The following is an 18,721-nucleotide window of genomic DNA, read 5'->3' on the forward strand; positions in this document are numbered from 1 at the left end:
ATGTGTTATTCTCTTGTAAAAGTAAAGGGGCAACCTGCGTTCGTGCCAGTAATTTGGAATATAAAAGTTACATTTTGCCAATCAATTGCAACTTTTTGGTATTTTTTGCACTTTTTTCGACACTTTTCAAAATGGGGGCAACCTGTGTGTGGTTAGCTACGCAAATAAGATTTAATCCAGATATAAGAATTTCAAAAGTAGAACAAAAAGACATGAACTCACTCCAGTAGAGGGGTGAAAAAAATTATCAAGCAAGGGGCACAAATAATCACAACGCAGCAACAAGCAAAAGTCCTAACTGCACTAACAACTCCAGCGAAATGGTTTCTTCCATAATGATGTACAGAAAAAAAAAAATATTAGAAAAACAAGAAAAAGCCTCAGAATATGGGCAAAAGGCCACGTTTACACGTTTCGTATTTGGTCAGTTTTTTACCGCAGTATTTGTAAGCTAAAATCAGGAGTGAAACAATCAGAGGGAAAGTGTAATAGAAACACGACTTCTGCGTTTTCACCCACTCCTGATTTTGGTTTACAAATACTGAATGTGTGAACATGGCCTACACATTAGCACAGATGGACAATGGCATCTTACCAGTGATGTTCACACTGGCCATGTCGTTCCGGCTGGCCAGATCTTTCTGTTCTGGTTGGGAATCTAAGTAAAGAAGATTAATTCAATAGAATGTAATTACCTTATTGACTCCTGAGAGTCTCCTGGTCAGATTACTACTTTAATTTTCTAACCTGTTTATTATCCCCTTCACCCCCAAGCCAGATTTCACCTTCCTGACCAGGCCAAATTTTTCATTTTTGACTAGTGTCATTTTATGTGGTATTAACTCTGCAACGCTTCAACATATTCCAGTGATTCTGAGATTGATTTTCATTACATATTTTACTTCATGTTAGAGGTAGATTTAGGCCGATATGATTTGCGTCTTTTTATGAAAATATCAAAAATTTGACATAAAATGTGAAAATTTAGCAATTTTCAAATTTTTTAATTCTTATGTCCTTAAACTAGATATATATATTTATACCACAAAAAAATAAAATAAATGACATTTACCATATGTCTACTTTACATCAGCATTCAGCATTATTTTAGAAAATTTTTGGAAGTTAGAAAGGTTTAGAATTTATCAGCAATTTTTCATTTTTCCAACAAAATTTACAAAACCAATTTTTTTTAGGTACCACATCACATTTGAAATTACTTTGAGGGGCCTATATGACAGAAAATACCCCAAAGTAACACAACTTTAAAAACTGCACCCCTCAAAGTGTTCAAAAACACATTAAAAAAGTTTATTAACCCTTTAGGGGCTTCACAGGAATTAAAGGAATGTGGAAGAAAAAAATGAAAAAATTTAATTTTCCCCACAAAAATGTTGCTTTAGCCCCAAATTTTTCATTTTCACAAGCGTAACAGGAGAAAATAAACCCCAAAAGTTGTTGTGTAATTGCTCCTGAGAACATCAATACCCATATGAGGTTAAACTACTGTTTGGCACACTGGAGGGCTCAGAAGTGAAGGAGCACTATTTGAGTTTTCAAGCAGAGATTTGGCCGGATTAGACAGTGAACGCCATGTCACATTTGAAAAGCCCCCTAGGTGACAAAACAGCAGAAACCTCCACAAGTGACCCTATTTTGGAAAATACACCCCTCAGGAAATTTATCTAGGGGTGTGGTGAACATCTTTATCCCACAGCTGCTTCACAGAATTTTGTAACATTGGATCATGACAATTAAAAATTATGTTTTTTTCCCCCAAAATGTTGCTTTAGTCCCACATTTTTCATTTTTACAAGGGTAACAAAAAAAATGGAACACTCAATTTGTTGGGCAATTTCTCCTGAGTACACCGATGCCCCATGTTATGGAAAACTACTGTGCTGGCATACAATAGAGCTCCAAAAGAAAGTAGTGCCGTTTTGGGAAGAATACTTTGCTCGTATAGTTTGCGGGGACCATCCTGCATTTATAGAGCCCTTGTACTGCCAGAAGAGTAGTAACCTCCTACAAATGACTCCATTTTGGAAACTACACCCTTCAAGGAATTCATATAGGGGTGCGGTGAGCCTATTTAACCCACAGGTGCTTCACAGAATTTTATAACATTGGGACATGAAAATGAAAAATTACGTTTTTTTCATAAAGAATAATAAGAGGAAATGGACCAAAAATTTATAAAGTAATTTCTTTTGAAAACAGCAATACCCTCCCTATATGTGATTATACACTTTTGTTTGGACGTACGGCAGGGCCTAGAAGAGAGAGAGCACCATTTGGCTTTTAGGGAACAGAGTTTCCCATTAGAAGTTTGTGGGCACCATTTGCAGAGCCCCGAAGCTTCTAAAACAGCAGAAATCCCTCAAAAATTGACCCCATTTTGAAAATTACTCTCAGGGAAATCATCTAGGGGTTTAGTGACTATTTTGACCCTACTGGTGTTTTCCAGAAAATAGTGCACAATGAATGTTGCAGAGTAAAAATTGCAAATATTCCATTTTAGTGCCCAATACATAGTGCCCCGCTTGTGCTTCCAGAGACATGTGCCAAATAGATTGGTAAAAGGGTTGTCCAGGGCCTAAGAGTTGATGACTCTTCTCAATAAAAGATTGGTGGGGGTCCGACGATCAGCTGAAACTGCTTCGGCAGCGGCACGGACCAAGGTTAGGTCCACACTGTTAGGTACATAAGCTCAGGAGGTATGTGCCCAACAGTGTGTCCTGTCAGGATGGATCCCAAAGCATTAGTCGATCATAGGGACCCACTGTAAAGAGACATATACTGCACGGTATACATATCTTTGCAGTGTCCCCCTATATAGGAAAGTGATGCGCTTTTCTATACAGTTACATAAGTGCATGCCAGCCAGATGGAGGATGAAAGAGCACACTTTAACCCTGCATCTGGTGAATGGTTGTCCATGGTGAAATTACAGTATACCTCTGGAAAAGTTTGCACGGACACAGGGCACCTAGCATACGCGATGTATTGACTACATACAGCAACCCCGCACATTGCTTGGTGGCCACTGCCTGAATACTGCAGTACATTCACTTCAGTGGGAGATAATGCTCAGTACTCATCTACTAAGAAATGTGCGAGGCTGCTGTGTTCTGCTCGTACATGGCTTATGTCAGGCCACTGTCAGAGCAGTTTTCAGCTTATATGTCGTGTGCTGGTGTCGGACCCCACCGATCTCATATTACAGAACTATTCAGTGGATATATCATCAATGATCATTTCCATAGAACCCCGTTAAGTACATTCTTCCGTCTGCAGCAATGCCATACATGTTGACATTGAATGGGGTTTGGGAACCCTCCAGGGCTCAGAAAAGGGGGCCAATTGACTTTCCAAGCGTGGATTTTAGTGGATTGTTATTTTGGGAGCCATTTTGCTTTTCCAACACCTCTGAACGACTAAGAACATGGACAACTACTATTTTTCCAATTGACAGATCTGAGTAGGGGGTGAGATTACGTTTTTATTGATGCCATTTGGGGGTACATAACAGTTTTTATTTGCTTTTTATTCCAATTTTTGAGAAATATTATGAACAAATAAAAAGCTTTTCAGGAATTGTCTTTATTTTTTTTGCGCCTTTATTACATCGCCATATCCTGAAAGCTATAACTTTTTTTTTTCCTGCTGAATGAGCTGCGTGGGGGCTTGTTTTCTGTGGGATGAGTTGGTGCTTTTATTCCTACAATTTTGGACTACATAACTTATTCATAACTTATTTTGGTCTCTATTTTGCTTTCAATTTTTTGTGTGGCAGAGTGAACAAAAAGCAGAGATGCATAAATTGGTTTATTTTTTCACGCCATTCATCATGTGGTAAAAGTGAACAGATAACTTTATTTTTTAGGTCATTACGATCACAGCGAAATCAGATTTATATAGGATATTTTAGGTGTTGCCACTTTTGAACATTAAGGGCGGTTTTACACGTCAGTATATTTCCGGTACTGGAAAAATTGGTACTGGAGATATCCCTGTCCTGTGTGTGTCACATGTGTGGCAACCGTGTGCCGCCCGTGTGCTGCATCAGGAGCACACGTACCAGCGCCTGGGAATCAGCGCTACAGTTATCACTGTTCCCAAGAACCGGGTGCTGAATGCTGCCCTCATCATTGTTCCCTGCTGTTGCGGTGATAAGCATCAGCAGGGACAATGATGAGGGTAGTAGTATCTGCTCCCGCAGTGTCCGTGTGTAAAAATAAGAATAAAATAATAAAGTCCTTTTACTGACCTGTTCGGAGATGTCCTCCGCTGTAATCCATACGACCGCTGACGCTGAGGAGCTGGGGAGAATGAGCCGCTCCAGCGAGCGGCTCCGGAGCTGCACTCAGTGAGTGACAGGACACTGCTCCTGAGCTCAGCTCCGGGGCCCGCTCACTGGAGCGGCTCATTCTCCCCGGCGTCAGCGGTCAGAGGATTACAGCGGGCAGGTGAGTATATGGATTTTATTATTTTATTCTTATTTTTTACACAGGGACACTGCGGGAGCAGACACAACTACTCCCAACATTGTCTCTTGCTCGTGCTGATCACAGCGCGAGCAAGGAACAATGATGAGGGCAGTGCTCAGCACCCGGCGCTTGGGAACAGCGCTAACTGTAGCGCTGATTCCCAGGCACTGGTACGTGTCACACTGATGACACACAGCTGTCATCCGTGTGTGTTCAGCGTGAGACACTTTTTCAGACCGTGCATCCGCAAAAAAACGGACATGTCAGCGTGTGGAGCACACGGACACATGGTCCGTGGAAACACACTGACATGTGCGCAGACCCATAGATTTGAATGGGTCTGTGTGTGTCAGTGTCTCCGTTACATGTGGAAACTGTCACCACACGTACCGGACACACTGACGTGTGAATGAGCCCTAAAACCTATTTTTTTCAAACGATAATTTGATTTTCCATCCTCATACTCTAATAGCTGCAAATTTTTTAATTTTTTGTCAACCGAGCTATGTAAGGGCTTGTTTTTTTGCGGGACAATATGACTTTTTTATTGATACCATTTTTTTTGGATGTGATTTTTTTGATCACTTTTTATTCCATGTTTTATGTGTCGTTATGATGAAAAAGCTATATTTTTGGCGTGTTTTTCTTTTTTTTTTTACAGCGTTCAAGAAAGGGGTTAAGTAATATGACAATTTTATACATTGGCTTGTTCTAGTATGTGGCGATAGCAATCATGTGTACATTTTTACCTTTACCTTTGTTTCTACAGGAAAATAGTGAAACATTTTTTTCCATTTTTTTCGTACTTTGCCTTTTATTTTTTTACAAATTTTATTTGACTTTTTCTTACTTTTTTACTTAGTCCCAGTATGGGACATAAACCTTCCCTTGTCTGATCACTGGTGTAAGGCCATGTGCACACGTTGAGTATTTGGTGAGTTTTTTACATCAGTATTTGTAAACCAAAACCAAGAGTGGGTGAGAAATGCAGAAGTCGAGACGTGTTTCTATTATACTTTTCCTCCGATTGTTCCACTCCTGAATTTAGATTACAAATACTGAGGTAAAAAACTCACCAAATACTCAAAGTCTGCACATGGCCTAGTACTTTGCAATGCTTTTGCATTGCAGGATATTAGGGCTGTCAATCAGACGCAGGCAGGAGGCCTGTCAGATCCTGTCTTACACAGCACAATGAGCTGCCCATCAAGATGATTTTTAAGCACACATAAAAACTATTTCACTCAACGTTAAGAGTGTGTTATTCGTCAATCGGATAATCGGCAGCCTGTTTAAACTGCCTGATTATCGGGAAATGAGTGCTCTTAGGAACGATTGTTTTCGATTATCATCTAGTGTAAATGCACATTAAAGGGGTTTTCCCACAAACAAAGTCAATTTAATTTATAGATCTTGGAATAATAATAAATTCCGCAATTGGATGTGCTTAAATAAAATGTTCCTGTGCCGAGATAATCTTATAAATGTGCCCCTGCTGTGTACTGTGTAATGGCTGTATCTTACCGTACAGGTACATGGTCTGATCATACCACATCTCCTGGGCAGGGGAGAAAGGAAGCAAAAGAGTATACAGACATTACAGCAGGGGATCACAGCTGATTCTTTTTGTGATGCAAAACATTTCCCTGCCTGTTTCTAAACAATGTTTTACCTCAAAAAAGAATCAGCTGTGATCCCGTGCTATAATGTCTGTATACTCTTTTCTGTCCTCCCCTGCCCAGGAGCTGTAGTATGATCAGACCATGTCCCTGTATGATCAGACACAGACATTACACGGTACACAGCAGGGGCACATTGATAAGATTATCTCAGCACAGGAACATTTTATTTAAACACATCCAATTGTGAAATGTATTATTATTCCAAGATCTATTGATTAAAATGTTAAGTAAAATTAACTTTGTTCGTGGGAAAACCCCTTTAACTCCTTGCTGTATCAGGGCGTAATAATATGTACAGCCCCCTTGGGCCTTAATGACCAGGTATTAATTATTACGCCCTGGCGATTGCGTCCGCACAGGGGCTGTGTGGGCACAATCACCGCCAGGTGTCAGCTCAATCTAACAGCTGACACCCAGTACTATGCGCCAGGAGCGGTCTCGCACTGCTCCCGGCACATTAACCCCCGAAATGCTGCGATCAAGGTCGATCAAAGCATTTCGGGAGCAGGCTGAAGTAAATGAATAAAAAACGAAGCAAAAAACTATGCTTTATCATTATACCGCCAAAGAAAAAATGGAATAAATCGCAATCAAAAAGACGAATGTAAATAATAATGGTACCGCTGAAAACGTCATCTTGTCCCGCAAAAAACAAGGTGCCATACAGCTTCATCAGCCGAAAAATAAAAAAAAGTTATAGCTCTCAGAATAAAGTGATGCAAAAAAAATTATTTTTTCTATAAAATAGTCTTTATTGTGTAAAAGTGCCAAAATATAAAAAAGATATAAATGTAGTATCGCTGTAAACATACTGACCCAGAGAATAAAGCTACCTTATCAATTTTACCACACGTGGAACAGCATAAAAAAAAATCTTGAATTGTTGGTTTTTGTTTATTCTGCCTCCCAAAAATAGAAAGTGATCAAAAAATGTCACATGCCCGAAAATGGTACCAATAAAAATGTCAACTTGTCCCACAAAAAACAAGCCCTTACATAACTCTGTCGGCCAAAATATGGAAAAATGATTGCAAAAACTAGTCTTTGCAAAAAAAAGCGTCTTTTAGTGTGTGACAGCTGCCAAACATAAAAACCCGATATGAATCTGGCATCACTGTAATCACACCAACTCAAAGAATAAAGTCGTTTAATCACTTATACTGCACGAGGAACGGCGTAAAAAATAAACTCTAGGGTTGGGGTTGTGCTAGGGTTGGTATTTTTTCAAAAGCAAAGAAAAAAAAACGATGATGATATGGTGACTAGTGTTGAGCACAAGTGCTCGCTACTTGAGTTTGCATCGGGTGCTCGGGTATGCACTGAGTATCGCATGTGCTCAAGTGACAAGCTCGACTCTCCGCCCCATATGTTTCGTGGCTGTTATACAGCCCAAAAAAACACGCGGGGATTGCCTACCATGCACAAGCGATCCCCGCATTTTTTTTTGGAGTGTCTTCCAAAATGGTTTCACTTGTGGGGGGTTTCCACTGTTTACACACATCAGGGGCTCTCCAAACGTGACATCGCATCCGCTAATTATTCAAGCAAATTTTACATTTAAAAAGTCAAATGGCGCTCCTTCCCTTCCAAACCCTGCCGTGCACCTAAACAGTGGTTTTCCTCCACACATGGGGTATCGGCTTACTCAGGAGAGATTGCACAACAAATGGTATGGTGCAATTTCACATTTTCACAAAATTGCACAACAAATTATTGGGTCCATTTTTTCCTGTTACACTTACGAAATTAAAAAAATGTGGGTCTAAAGTAACATTTTTTTTGAAAAAAGTTAAATGTACAGTGGTGGCCAAATGTATTGGCACCCCTGCAATTCTCATAGAATCATAGAATCATAGAATGGTAGAGTTGGAAGGGACCTCCTGGGTCATCTGGTCCAACCCCCTGCTCAAAGCAGGATTCACTAGATCATCTCAGACAGATGTCTGTCCAGCCTCTGTTTGAAGACGTCCATTGAAGGGGAACTCACCACCTCTCGTGGCAGCCTGTTCCACTCATTAATCACCCTAACTGTCAAAAAGTTTTTTCTAATATCTAATCTGTGTCTCCTCCCATTTAGTTTCATCCCATTGCTTCTAGTCTTTCCTTGTGCAAATGAGAATAAAGATGATCCTTCTACAATGTGACAGCCCTTGACATATTTGTAGACAGCTATTAAGTCTCCTCTCAGTCTTCTTTTTTGCAAGCTAAACATTCCCAAATCCTGCAACCGTTCCTCATAGGACATGGTTTGCAGACCAGTCAGATAATACTCAGTTTCTTCCTGAAAATGATTGCAATCACAAATTCTTTGGTATTATTATCTTCATTTAATTGGCTTGCAAGGAAAAAACACAAAAGAGAATGAAGCAAAAATCAAATCATTGATCATTTCACACAAAACTCCAAAGAAGGGCCGGACAAAAGTATTGGCACCCTCAGCCTAATACTTGGTTGCACAACCTTTAGCCAAAATAACTGCGAACGACCGCTTCCGGTAAGCATCAATGAGTTTCTTACAATGCTCTGCTGGAATTGTAGACCATTCTTCTTTGGCAAACTGCTCCAGGTCCCTGATATTTGAAGGGTGCCTTCTCCAAACTGCCATTTTGAGATCTCTCCACAGGTGTTCTATGGGATTCAGGTCTGGACTCATTTCTGGCCACCTTAGAAGTCTCCAGTGCTTTCTCTCAAACCATTTTATAGTGCTTTTGGAAGTGTGTTTTGGGTCATTGTCCTGCTGGAAGACCCATGACCTCTGAGGGAGACCCAGCTTTCTCACACTGGGCCCTACATTATGCTGCAAAATTTGTTGGTAGTCTTCAGACTTCATAATGTCATGCACACGGTCAAGCAGTCCAGAGGCAGCAAAGCAACCCCAAAACATCAGGGAACCTCTGCCATGTTTGACTGTAGGGACCGTGTTCTTTTCTTTGAATGCCTTTTTTTTTCCTGTACACTCTATGTTGATGCTTTTTCCCAAAACGCTCTACTTTTGTCTCATCTGACCAGAGAACATTCTTCCAAAACGTTTTAGACTTTCTCAGGTAAGTTTTGGCAAACTCCAGCCTGGCTTTTTTATGTCTCGGGGTAAGAAGTGGGGTCTTCCTGGGTATCCTACCATACAGTCCCTTTTCATTCAGACGCCGACGGATAGTACGGGTTGACACTGTTGTACCCTCGGACTGCAGGGCAGCTTGAACTTGTTTGGATGTTAGTCAAGGTTCTTTATCCACCATCCGCACAATCTTGCGTTGAAATCTCTCGTCAATTTTTCTTTTCCGTCCACATCTAGGGAGGTTAGCCACAGTGCCATTGGGCTTTAAACTTCTTGATGACACTGCGCACGGAAGACACAGGAACATTCAGGTCTTTGGAGATGGACTTGTAGCCTTGAGATTGCTCATGCTTCCTCACAATTTGGTTTCTCAAGTCCTCAGACAGTTCTTTGGTCTTCTTTCTTTTCTCCATGCTCAATGTGGTACACACAAGGACACAGGACAGAGGTTGAGTCAACTTTAATCCATGTTAACTGTCTGCAAGTGTGATTTAGTTATTGCCAACACCTGTTAGGTGCCACAGGTAAGTTACAGGTGCTGTTAATTACACGAATTAGAGAAGCATCACATGATTTTTCAAACAGTGCCAATACTTTTGTCCACCTCCTTTTTTAGGTTTGGTGTGGAATTGTATACAATTTGGCTTTAGGACAATTCTTTTTGTGTTTTTTCATTGAAGACAAATTAAATGAAGATAATAATACCAAAGAATTTGTGATTGCAATCATTTTCAGGAAGAAACTGAGTATTATCTGACAGAATTGCAGGGGTGCAAATACTTTTGGCCACCACTGTACATTGTTTTCTTCCACATTCCAAAAATTCCTGTGAAACACCTGAAGGGTTAATAAACTTCTTGAATGTGGTTTTGAGCACCTTGAGGTTGCAGTTTTTGGAATTGTGTCACTTTTGGGTATTTTCTGTCATAAAGGCCCCTCAAAGTCACTTCAACTGTGATGTAGTCCCTTAAAAAATGGTTTTGTAAATTTTGTTGAAAAAATGAGAGATCACTGGAAAACTTTTAACCTTTATAACTTCCTAACAAAAAAAATCTTGGTTCCAAAATTGTGCTGATGTAAAGTAGATTTATTAATTAATTATTAACTATTTTGTGTGACATATCTTCCTGATTTGAGGGCATTACATTTCAAAGTTTGAAAATTGCTAAATTTTCGAAATTTTCGCCAAATTTCCATTTTTTTTCACAAAGTAACGCAAGTCATACCGAAGAAAATTTACCACTATCATGGAGTACAATATGTCACGAAGAAACAGTCTCATAATCAGGGGGATTTGTTGAAGCGTTCCAGAGTAATTACCTCATAAAGTGACAGTGGTCAGAATTGTAAAAATTGGCCAAGTCATTATCGTGCAAACCACCTTCAGGAGTAAAGGGGTTAAGGAAGTCTGCAACCATTCTGCTATAGGAGTGGGTGGGAAGAGTCAAGGGACTTGACAGGTACACTAACTTTTTGGGTTTCTGTTTCATGTGAAGAGAAGACGTCTGCACCCCATCTTTCTTATTCACTGCAATTAAAGTATAGCTAGCACTGACTACACACAACTACTTGACCGACCCCAGTGCACACCAACATCCAGGCAGGAAAACGCTTTGTTTTGTGTTTACAAGACAATAATTGTTTGGCACCCTGATATCTCATTGTAGCAGAGCAAGTGGGTAACAGAAGGACGTCTCCTCCTTCTGTCTTAATGCTTAGAGACCACGGTCACTATTGACAATGGCATCTTAGTGGTTAAACAGCCAAAATAATCAGTAGCACTGGAAATTTCCTTGTCTACTTAGGATCCGAATTATCTCTAATCCCAGTTGTTGCAGAAGAGTGACAGCAGCAATATACAGGCTGTCACTCACTAAGGATGGTGCTGGCGCAGCTCCTGTACATAAATAATCCCTATGGACATGTGTGAAGACTCGGGGTCTTCCGTGGGCTTAATGCTACTCAGACAACACAGGGTGAGGGTAAAACAGTGTGGCAATACTTTATTGAACCACAAAAATACACAGGACAGTCCCAGCAAATACCCAAGATGTTACAACATTACACAGTCTCACCCTTCCTTCTCTGCCCGCTTGTGATAGAACAGCGACTTTGGAGACTTCCAGGGCCAACTACCTCAACCAGTGGTCCCTCGCTTGTGGCGGGCCCTCACAGAAAGAAGGTAGTGGCAAGCTTAGGAAGGTAGCAGTCCATCGAGATACAAGGCCAGGAGACCCGAGAGTCCCAACTTGGCCTCTCTGAGAGTTTCCATGGAGCCAGATGACCGGCGGGTCCCAATCTGGCTTCTCCGAATGTCTCCGTGGGTTGCAGGCGACCAGTTGGTCCCTCCTGGCAACCCCAAACAACATATCCATGGGGCCAGGTGACTTCCTCGTCCCAACCTGGTCTCCCCAAAATGTATCCATTTATCTCTGATGGTAAATGGAGCAGATCCGAATCTTTCCAGTCAGGGCTGACTAGACTAGAATCATATAGAATACAAATCTGTGTCTCTTTGGGTAATGCCATGCAATCCATCTACTGTCCTGAAGGATGTCTCTCATTTTCCTTGTAAAGTCTTTCTCCAATCTCTGTTTCAAGTCTGACTGCTACAGAAGCACGTCCTATTTAAGTACACATCCACAGTTCAAGGTTCATTAGTCACAGGTAAGGCTATGTGCCCACATAGAGTTCTTGTAGCGTTTTTGCTGCGTTTTTACGGCTGCGAAAATGCAGCGAAAACGCTTGGAAAAGCGCTTGAAAAAACGCATGTAAAAACGCTGAAAAATGCTTCTCCCTGGCAGAAAAAAAGCATGTAAATCTGCATGCGTTTTTTTCTGCCAGCGAGAGACAAAAACGTTCTGCATCAAATCTGTAAAGGTGCAGGGCTCACCTATCATTGTTTGAGCTAATCTATTTACATAGTTGATATCATAGGAGCTATTGTAAATAAACTTTCAGCTAGCTTAGTACAATTTGTCATTAGCATAGTAAACATGATTCTTTCCAAAGGAATAGAATTCAGCATTCAGGGTTATACAAATACTATGACCTTTTTGATCAGCAAGAGAAATGCAAATACATTTATAAGTCAACGTAACACAATAGTGTATTTCTCTTGACTTAGCAAATCGAATTGTCTGGCTAATTAAGATTATAGGCTGTATCATCATAACATGTTACCTATTTTGCTTTGTGGCCCAGGTTTTTAGAGTTACATCTCTAATATGACCCAAGTGGAGGGGTCTATGTACAAATAGCATAGTCAGGAATTGGATAGCATGAAAATAAATGCAATACAGATAATATATGGCAATGAATGAACAAAAAGGTGACTGACTTTTAGAATGCACAGTTGCGAAGAGAACAATAACCAGGATAAATGAAAGTGCCAGCAGTCCGTATGTGATGATCACCGGTCTTTCCTTAAAGTAAGAACATATTCTTTCTGAAAAAGAAAAGTTACAGGACAGGAAAAGTGACTGGACCTGGTGGACTTTTCCTAATATAACTCACGATTCCATCCCTCAATGTGTCTGGGATGCAGTTACTGATGGCTCAGCCATCCAATCTGGTGCAAGGGTGTGCTGAAGCTGTCAGCACTTTGATTGACAGCTCAGCCATCCAATCTGTTGCAAGGATGTGCTGAAGCTGTCATTATTTGATTGACAGCTCAATTGTCCAATCTGATGCAGGGACGTGCTGAGCTGTCAGCACTTTGATTGACAGCTCAGCCATCCAATCTGTTGCAAGGATGTGCTGAAGCTGTCATTATTTGATTGACAGCTCAATTGTCCAATCTGATGCAGGGACGTGCTGAGCTGTCAGTGCTTTGATTGACAGTTTGGCCAATCTGAGACTGGGAGGTTCTGGGCTGCCTACAGGTGGTCTCAGTCCCAGGTGATTGCCCAGCTATTGTTCCAGATCTCTGCCAGATGTACATTCAGCTCTGTGGGGCTTGTCTCTCTTTGCCTTGTGTTTTGCTTTTGAATCTTTCTGCCCGACCATCCATTTTGCCTGCTCCCTTTGCTCTGATCTGCTTCCCTCCTGGTATTCTGACCTTGGACCATCACCTGATTACACGTTTGTCTCTTCCCTCTGTTTAGGACGTACCCTCCTGGCTTTTGACCTCGGATTCCTTGACTACCCTGACTCATGGCTTGTCCATGAGAAGTGATTCAGCTTCACAATAACCTCAGTGTCAGTGTAGTTTCAACAACAATCACAAAATGACCTGGATGTAATTGTAGGATAAAGTTATAAAAGTATAGCTAAGCAATGCTTTACCTGGCTATACACTATTGATTTTATACAGCCAGAAAGGCCATTTAACGCCATTTTCTGTTAAACATCAGTTCTTTTTTTTGTAACACAAATGCGTGGGACACATGCTCACTTGTGGTATGTATCTGCTGAGTTGGATTTTTTGGGGTATTGTCAGGTGCTGAAGTAAAAAAGTAGCTCATTCTGAAAGACAGATCTACATTCTATCAATGAAATTCCAGACAAGGCCACAGGGAGTAGCAGAGACTGATCAGCGATTTGTTGATTTTGTTGCCCCTGAGAAAGCGTCTGAGGAGGTGAAACATACGTTGGCCACTTGTTGTATTAAAGTCACCTGTGTGACTGCAGACTTATGAATCCCCCCACAGCACATTCTGCCGCGCTGCGAGAATTCACCAGTTTCTGAGCTGGGACCGGCGGTGATGTATGCGTTATACATACTCCTGGCCAGAGGGTTATGCCTCGCTCCATACACTTGAATTGAGCGAGGCTGTATCACTAGACGGGGTGCGGCCTCTCTCAATACAAGTATATAGAGTGAGAACACGCCCACTAGACGGGTTTTGCCCGAGAGTAAGCAGAACACATACATCATCACCGGAACCAGCTCAGAAACAGGTGAATCCTACCAGGGCGCAGTGTGTAACTGCAGACTTATCAATTTCAACCAGACAACCCCTTTAAGTCCTTCCATGGTAACTCCTACTTTGCACTTTATATCGGAATAAAAACAAATGTATTTCTAGTGAGTGTCGTGGATTGGTTTTGACTTTTTTTCTTATTTGGTCTTTTAACTTATGTCTCTTTTGTGCTCCTGAAGTTCTTTAATTTGATTTATGACCGCATCAAAGTTCAGCTCAACTTTGAGGTGGTCATAAATCAGCTTCGGAAATGTCAGGAGAAGAAAGATAAAAGTTACAAACATTGTCATAAACAGGATTAAAAGCTGTGAAAGCTAAACTATTTACAATTTTTAATGATATGTAGCCCAAAATACATGCACTTTTAGCCAATTAAAAAGAAACACCTCTGAAAGTGTCCATATCCTTTAAATGGGTTATCCAATTTCAGAAAACCCCGTCCCCAGCTGCAGTTTATTAAAAAAAACAAAAAAACAGCTTTACTCACCTTTCCGAGGTCCAGTGCTGAATCTACGCTGCTTCTCTAGATGTCACTTATTCTCTGCAGGGCTGATGTCACATCAACAGCTCAGCAGCCAATCGGTGAGTTCCGCTGCTCTGTGCGGCCCATGCCATCAGAGATCAGTTATTCGCTGCATCACTGACATCATGTCGATAACGATGTAGACAGTAACAGACACCAGGAGCAGTGGCAGAGACTCAGTAAATAAAGCACAGGATTTAAAGGGGTATTCCCATCTCCAAGATTCTATCCCAATATGTAGTAGGTGTAATAATAATAATATTAGCAATTACCTCCAATTAGAAATGTAGTATAGTTTTTCTGATTCGCTATGTCTCTTTCCTCATGTGCAGGCATTACAGGACCTTAGGTATCCATGGTTACGACCACTAGCAACTAATTATCTGTCACTGTATCAGTGGTCATAACCATGGATACCTAAGGTCCTGCAATGCCTGCACATGAGGAAAGAGACACAGCAAATCAGAAAAGCCATACTTTATTTCTTTTTGGAGATATTTGTTAATATTATTATTTTTATACCAACTACATATTGGGATAGGATCTTGGAGATGGGAATAAAGCTTTAAAAAAAAGAAATTGCAGCTGAGAAGCAGGGTTTTTTCGAAACCAGTATTTTTTATGAAAGGGGAGTTAAATCCTAGACAAAAGGACATGGTTTAAAGGTCGCAAATTTCTTTGACACAGTTGCTCATCTTCCCTTTATTTCAAAAATAATTTTTAGCTCAAATTACATATAATTAGGGAACAAAAATTGCAGTGGAATGCATGGCCATCCTTTAGGCCCCATACATAATACTGTAAAGTCAAGCAATACCAGCAAAACTAACTGACCATTTGATGTGTATGGGGGCTTCCTGCAAATTGTCTCTTCAGAGAGGAAGAGGACTAGAACTGTAGTGCCACCTATAGGAAGTAGCAATCCTAAAAGTAAATATCGACTCTCTAACGAGCCTTGTGACATGATTTAGGATTAAAGCCAAAACCAAAAGCTCAATTTGCAGACACTTTGTTTCGGGGTACTGCCCTGACTCTCCGCTAAGAGATGTTTTGGTGAAAGTGAAGGATAGGGCATGTTGAATTATAATGACATGGGCATGTGGAAGGCCAGTGGCATACATAGAAATCACAGGTTCCCAAAGCAAAAGTTCCAATTGGGCCCCCTCCCACCTTCCAAAAGAAGAGATATATGCATATGTGGCGCCCCTGAGGGTTCGGTCGCCACAGAGGTACTGCATCTCACCCAGAGGTGTGGTATCTCACTCTCAGGTAAGGAAGGAGTACAACTCGGAACCCTAACACCTGCATTCAACACATACCCGCAGTGGGGGTAGGGCGAGATTGCTCCTAAGGGAGAGCACAGTCCCGGGTCCCTAGATGTTGGGAGGAGCTATGTCGTGGGTGTGGGTGGAGGACGTAGTTAGGGAAGCACATGAGAGGAAGGTATAAATAGATAAGCCATCTTAGAAAGACAAGCCAGTCAGAGGAGGAGAAGTGGAAGGAGCAGAGGCTCTGCAGGAGCTCTGCTCAGTAGGAGGGCCTGAGGAGAGGCCCAGGCCTGAGGGAGAAGGAGAGAGGAGCAGGAAGGGCTCCAGGAACGAGGAAGGGACCCCAGGGGGGTACGGGCAGTGCTGGAGGCCACCCGTACGCCCGAATCTACCAGGAGGTGGAGGGGTCAGGCCACACAAAGGGGACCGGTCCCTCAACTAGCAGAGCACTCTGTCTCAACTAGAAACCGGAGGCTGCAGTATTTCAAGTCCTGCAGCCAACAGTCCATATCAGTCTCACCAAGAAGGTAGCTATAGAGGACCCAGGGGACGGAGCAGACGTCGCCCGACAAGACCCGCAGGTACCTGATTGGGACACTTGGTAGGAGGTGCAGGGAGATGGCCAGAGAGAGGACACAGAAGGGGGTCCCACTAAGTACTCCGGAGATATCTGAGGGTGGACTGAACCCCTCCCCGAGTAAGCGCAGCACGACGAGATAAGTTATGCTGGTACCTGTAACTTGGACTGCAATAACCGTGAGTAAAAACCCTGAGGACTGCACCCCATTGTCTCTGTAATTATTTCTGCGCCATCAAACCCTGCACTACAACGCCCAGCACAACCTATCCCATCTACACTGCCCTGGAGCTAGGCTCTACCTGTGGAGAGCCACACCAGCTTTGCTGCACTGACATCAGCTCCAGAGGACCTGCTCCGCAGCGGCGGCTCCACATAGCCGCATACCACAGGTGGCGTCACAAACTTTGTACATAAATCCCCTGTAAATATTCCCCTGTTGAATGACCGCCCTGGGTCACGGACCGGGTCACCACCACTGTGACATCTTCCCAAACGCCGACCGGCCCGGCACCGAGTACCCCACGGCCCAGGGGGCGCGTCATCTTTGGCGTCACGAACAGGATATGAGCCCACCCGTTATCACCGGGTATTGTGCGCCTAAAGACTGTGTTTTATACTGAATGTGGCGCCCGCCCCAGAAGAACGGGCGCCATTATGTGCGAGACAAAAGACAACAAGAAACCGCCTCCCATCGTGGGCCGGGTTCCAGAATGGCGCCAAAAGCGAGGCCCGCCCTGAGCAACGGTGACTATGTATGTGGATGTGTCCATCAAGCTGGGGGGGGCCGCCCCAAGGTGTGTCCGACAGCAAGTTGCCATGGAACCGCCCTCGAAAGGGTAGAGGAGAGAAGAAACCTGGGAGACAGGGTGGAGTCTCCAGGAGTCCAGACAGGCCGCACCCGGAGGGCAAGATAGAGAGTCAGAAGCCAGCTCCCATCCGTGGTCTGCAACAGGCGGCAAGGCCTCTTACCTTGGAGGAGGCCATGGTAGAGCTATCCCTGGAGGATACTGAATTCCTCCAGGTGGAAATCCAGAAGCTGGGCCAGAGGATGGAGAGGGCCCAGCAGGACGCCATCGCCGGCTCGAAAAAGGAGCTGCTGGAGAAGCTGATGATCCGGCAGCAGCCAGCGCTGAACTCCACCAGCAGCGTCCCAGCCCCGGAGGAACCTGAACGGAGCCAGGAGGCAGAGGACAGCACAAGTGCGGCCGCGGGAGCAGGTAAGGAGAGACACAATGTCCAGGGCGCTGAGAGTGCTAGCCTGCTCCTGGGCTCCCCGGCGGAACATCCGATCCCGGGCGCCTGCTCCACCGACCTACCCCTGGGCCCCCTGGCGGAACCTCCAACCCTGGGCGCCTGCTCTGCCAACCTGCTCCCCGGTCTCCAGGCGGAATCTCCCGTCCCAGACCCCACCTAGCACCTGCACCCCCGGTTACTTGCCCAGGAGGAGAAGAGTTTCGGTGGGATAACCGGGGAGGGGACCTCATGGGGTTCCCGTGGGAGACGCAGACCGAGGCCCTCCGGAGGGAAGAGTGTGGCACCCCTGCTGGTTCAGACGCCACAGATGTTAGAACTCTCCTGTTAGGTTTTTTCTAATTTGCTGGTCACATGACCATTTTTGCCTATTTAATCCGGCTCCGCCCTCCTGGCCTTGCTGGACTTCATTGTATTTACTACTCTTGAGCTAGCTTGGTGCTCTGTTACCGTTCTCTGTTAGTTTTGCTAGGTCTTCGGACCTCTAGGTTCTTTGTTGTGTGTTTGTCTTTGACTGCTATAATTTCTGCTAGGAGGTGTCCAACTTTATCCCAGTCCCTAGTTCTTGTAGGGATCCCTCCCTTGCATCTATAGGTCTTCGTACAGACTAGCAGAGGACTTTAGCGGGTCTGATCGCAGGATCAGGTTCCCCGTTACATCGTAGGGATCCAGTTTAATTCTATTGTAGGGACAGATCTCCTGTCTTTCCTTAATGCTTGTAGCAGATCATAACAGTAAGTCCAGCCCCAAAAATTTCTCTTAGGAAAGACCTCCAGTTTCCATCATGGTCTCGGTTCAAGATTTGGCTCAACGCTTGCAGGGACTCTCTCTGGAGGTGGCCGAGTTCCAACAACACGTGAGTAGCTGTTCTGGAGCACATTTGGTAGAGCCAAAAGGTACGTCTGCCTGATCTATTTTTTGGTGAACAACAAGATTTTTTTTCTTTA

General features: G+C 43.2%; 1 protein-coding gene across 4 annotated transcripts in view; it reads right to left on the reverse strand.

The window, feature by feature from the left end:
- Window positions 1–18,721, reverse strand: part of LOC141166935 (hepatic lectin-like) — a 149,866-nt gene that overhangs the window by 16,881 nt on the left and 114,264 nt on the right. For 2 of the 4 annotated variants that reach the window (XM_073654143.1, XM_073654146.1), the window contains one exon: window positions 596–658. In XM_073654143.1, the coding sequence (XP_073510244.1) occupies window positions 596–658 (63 nt within the window). Of the gene's footprint in view, window positions 1–595; window positions 659–12,567; window positions 12,676–18,721 lie in introns of all 4 variants that reach the window. The other 2 variants (XM_073654142.1, XM_073654145.1) reach the window with 2 other exon arrangements.

Source organism: Phyllobates terribilis, unplaced genomic scaffold (assembly GCF_046119375.1).
Source record: "Phyllobates terribilis strain yellow unplaced genomic scaffold, ASM4611937v1 Scaffold_11__3_contigs__length_659146591, whole genome shotgun sequence".
Classification (NCBI taxonomy): Eukaryota; Metazoa; Chordata; class Amphibia; order Anura; family Dendrobatidae; genus Phyllobates; species Phyllobates terribilis.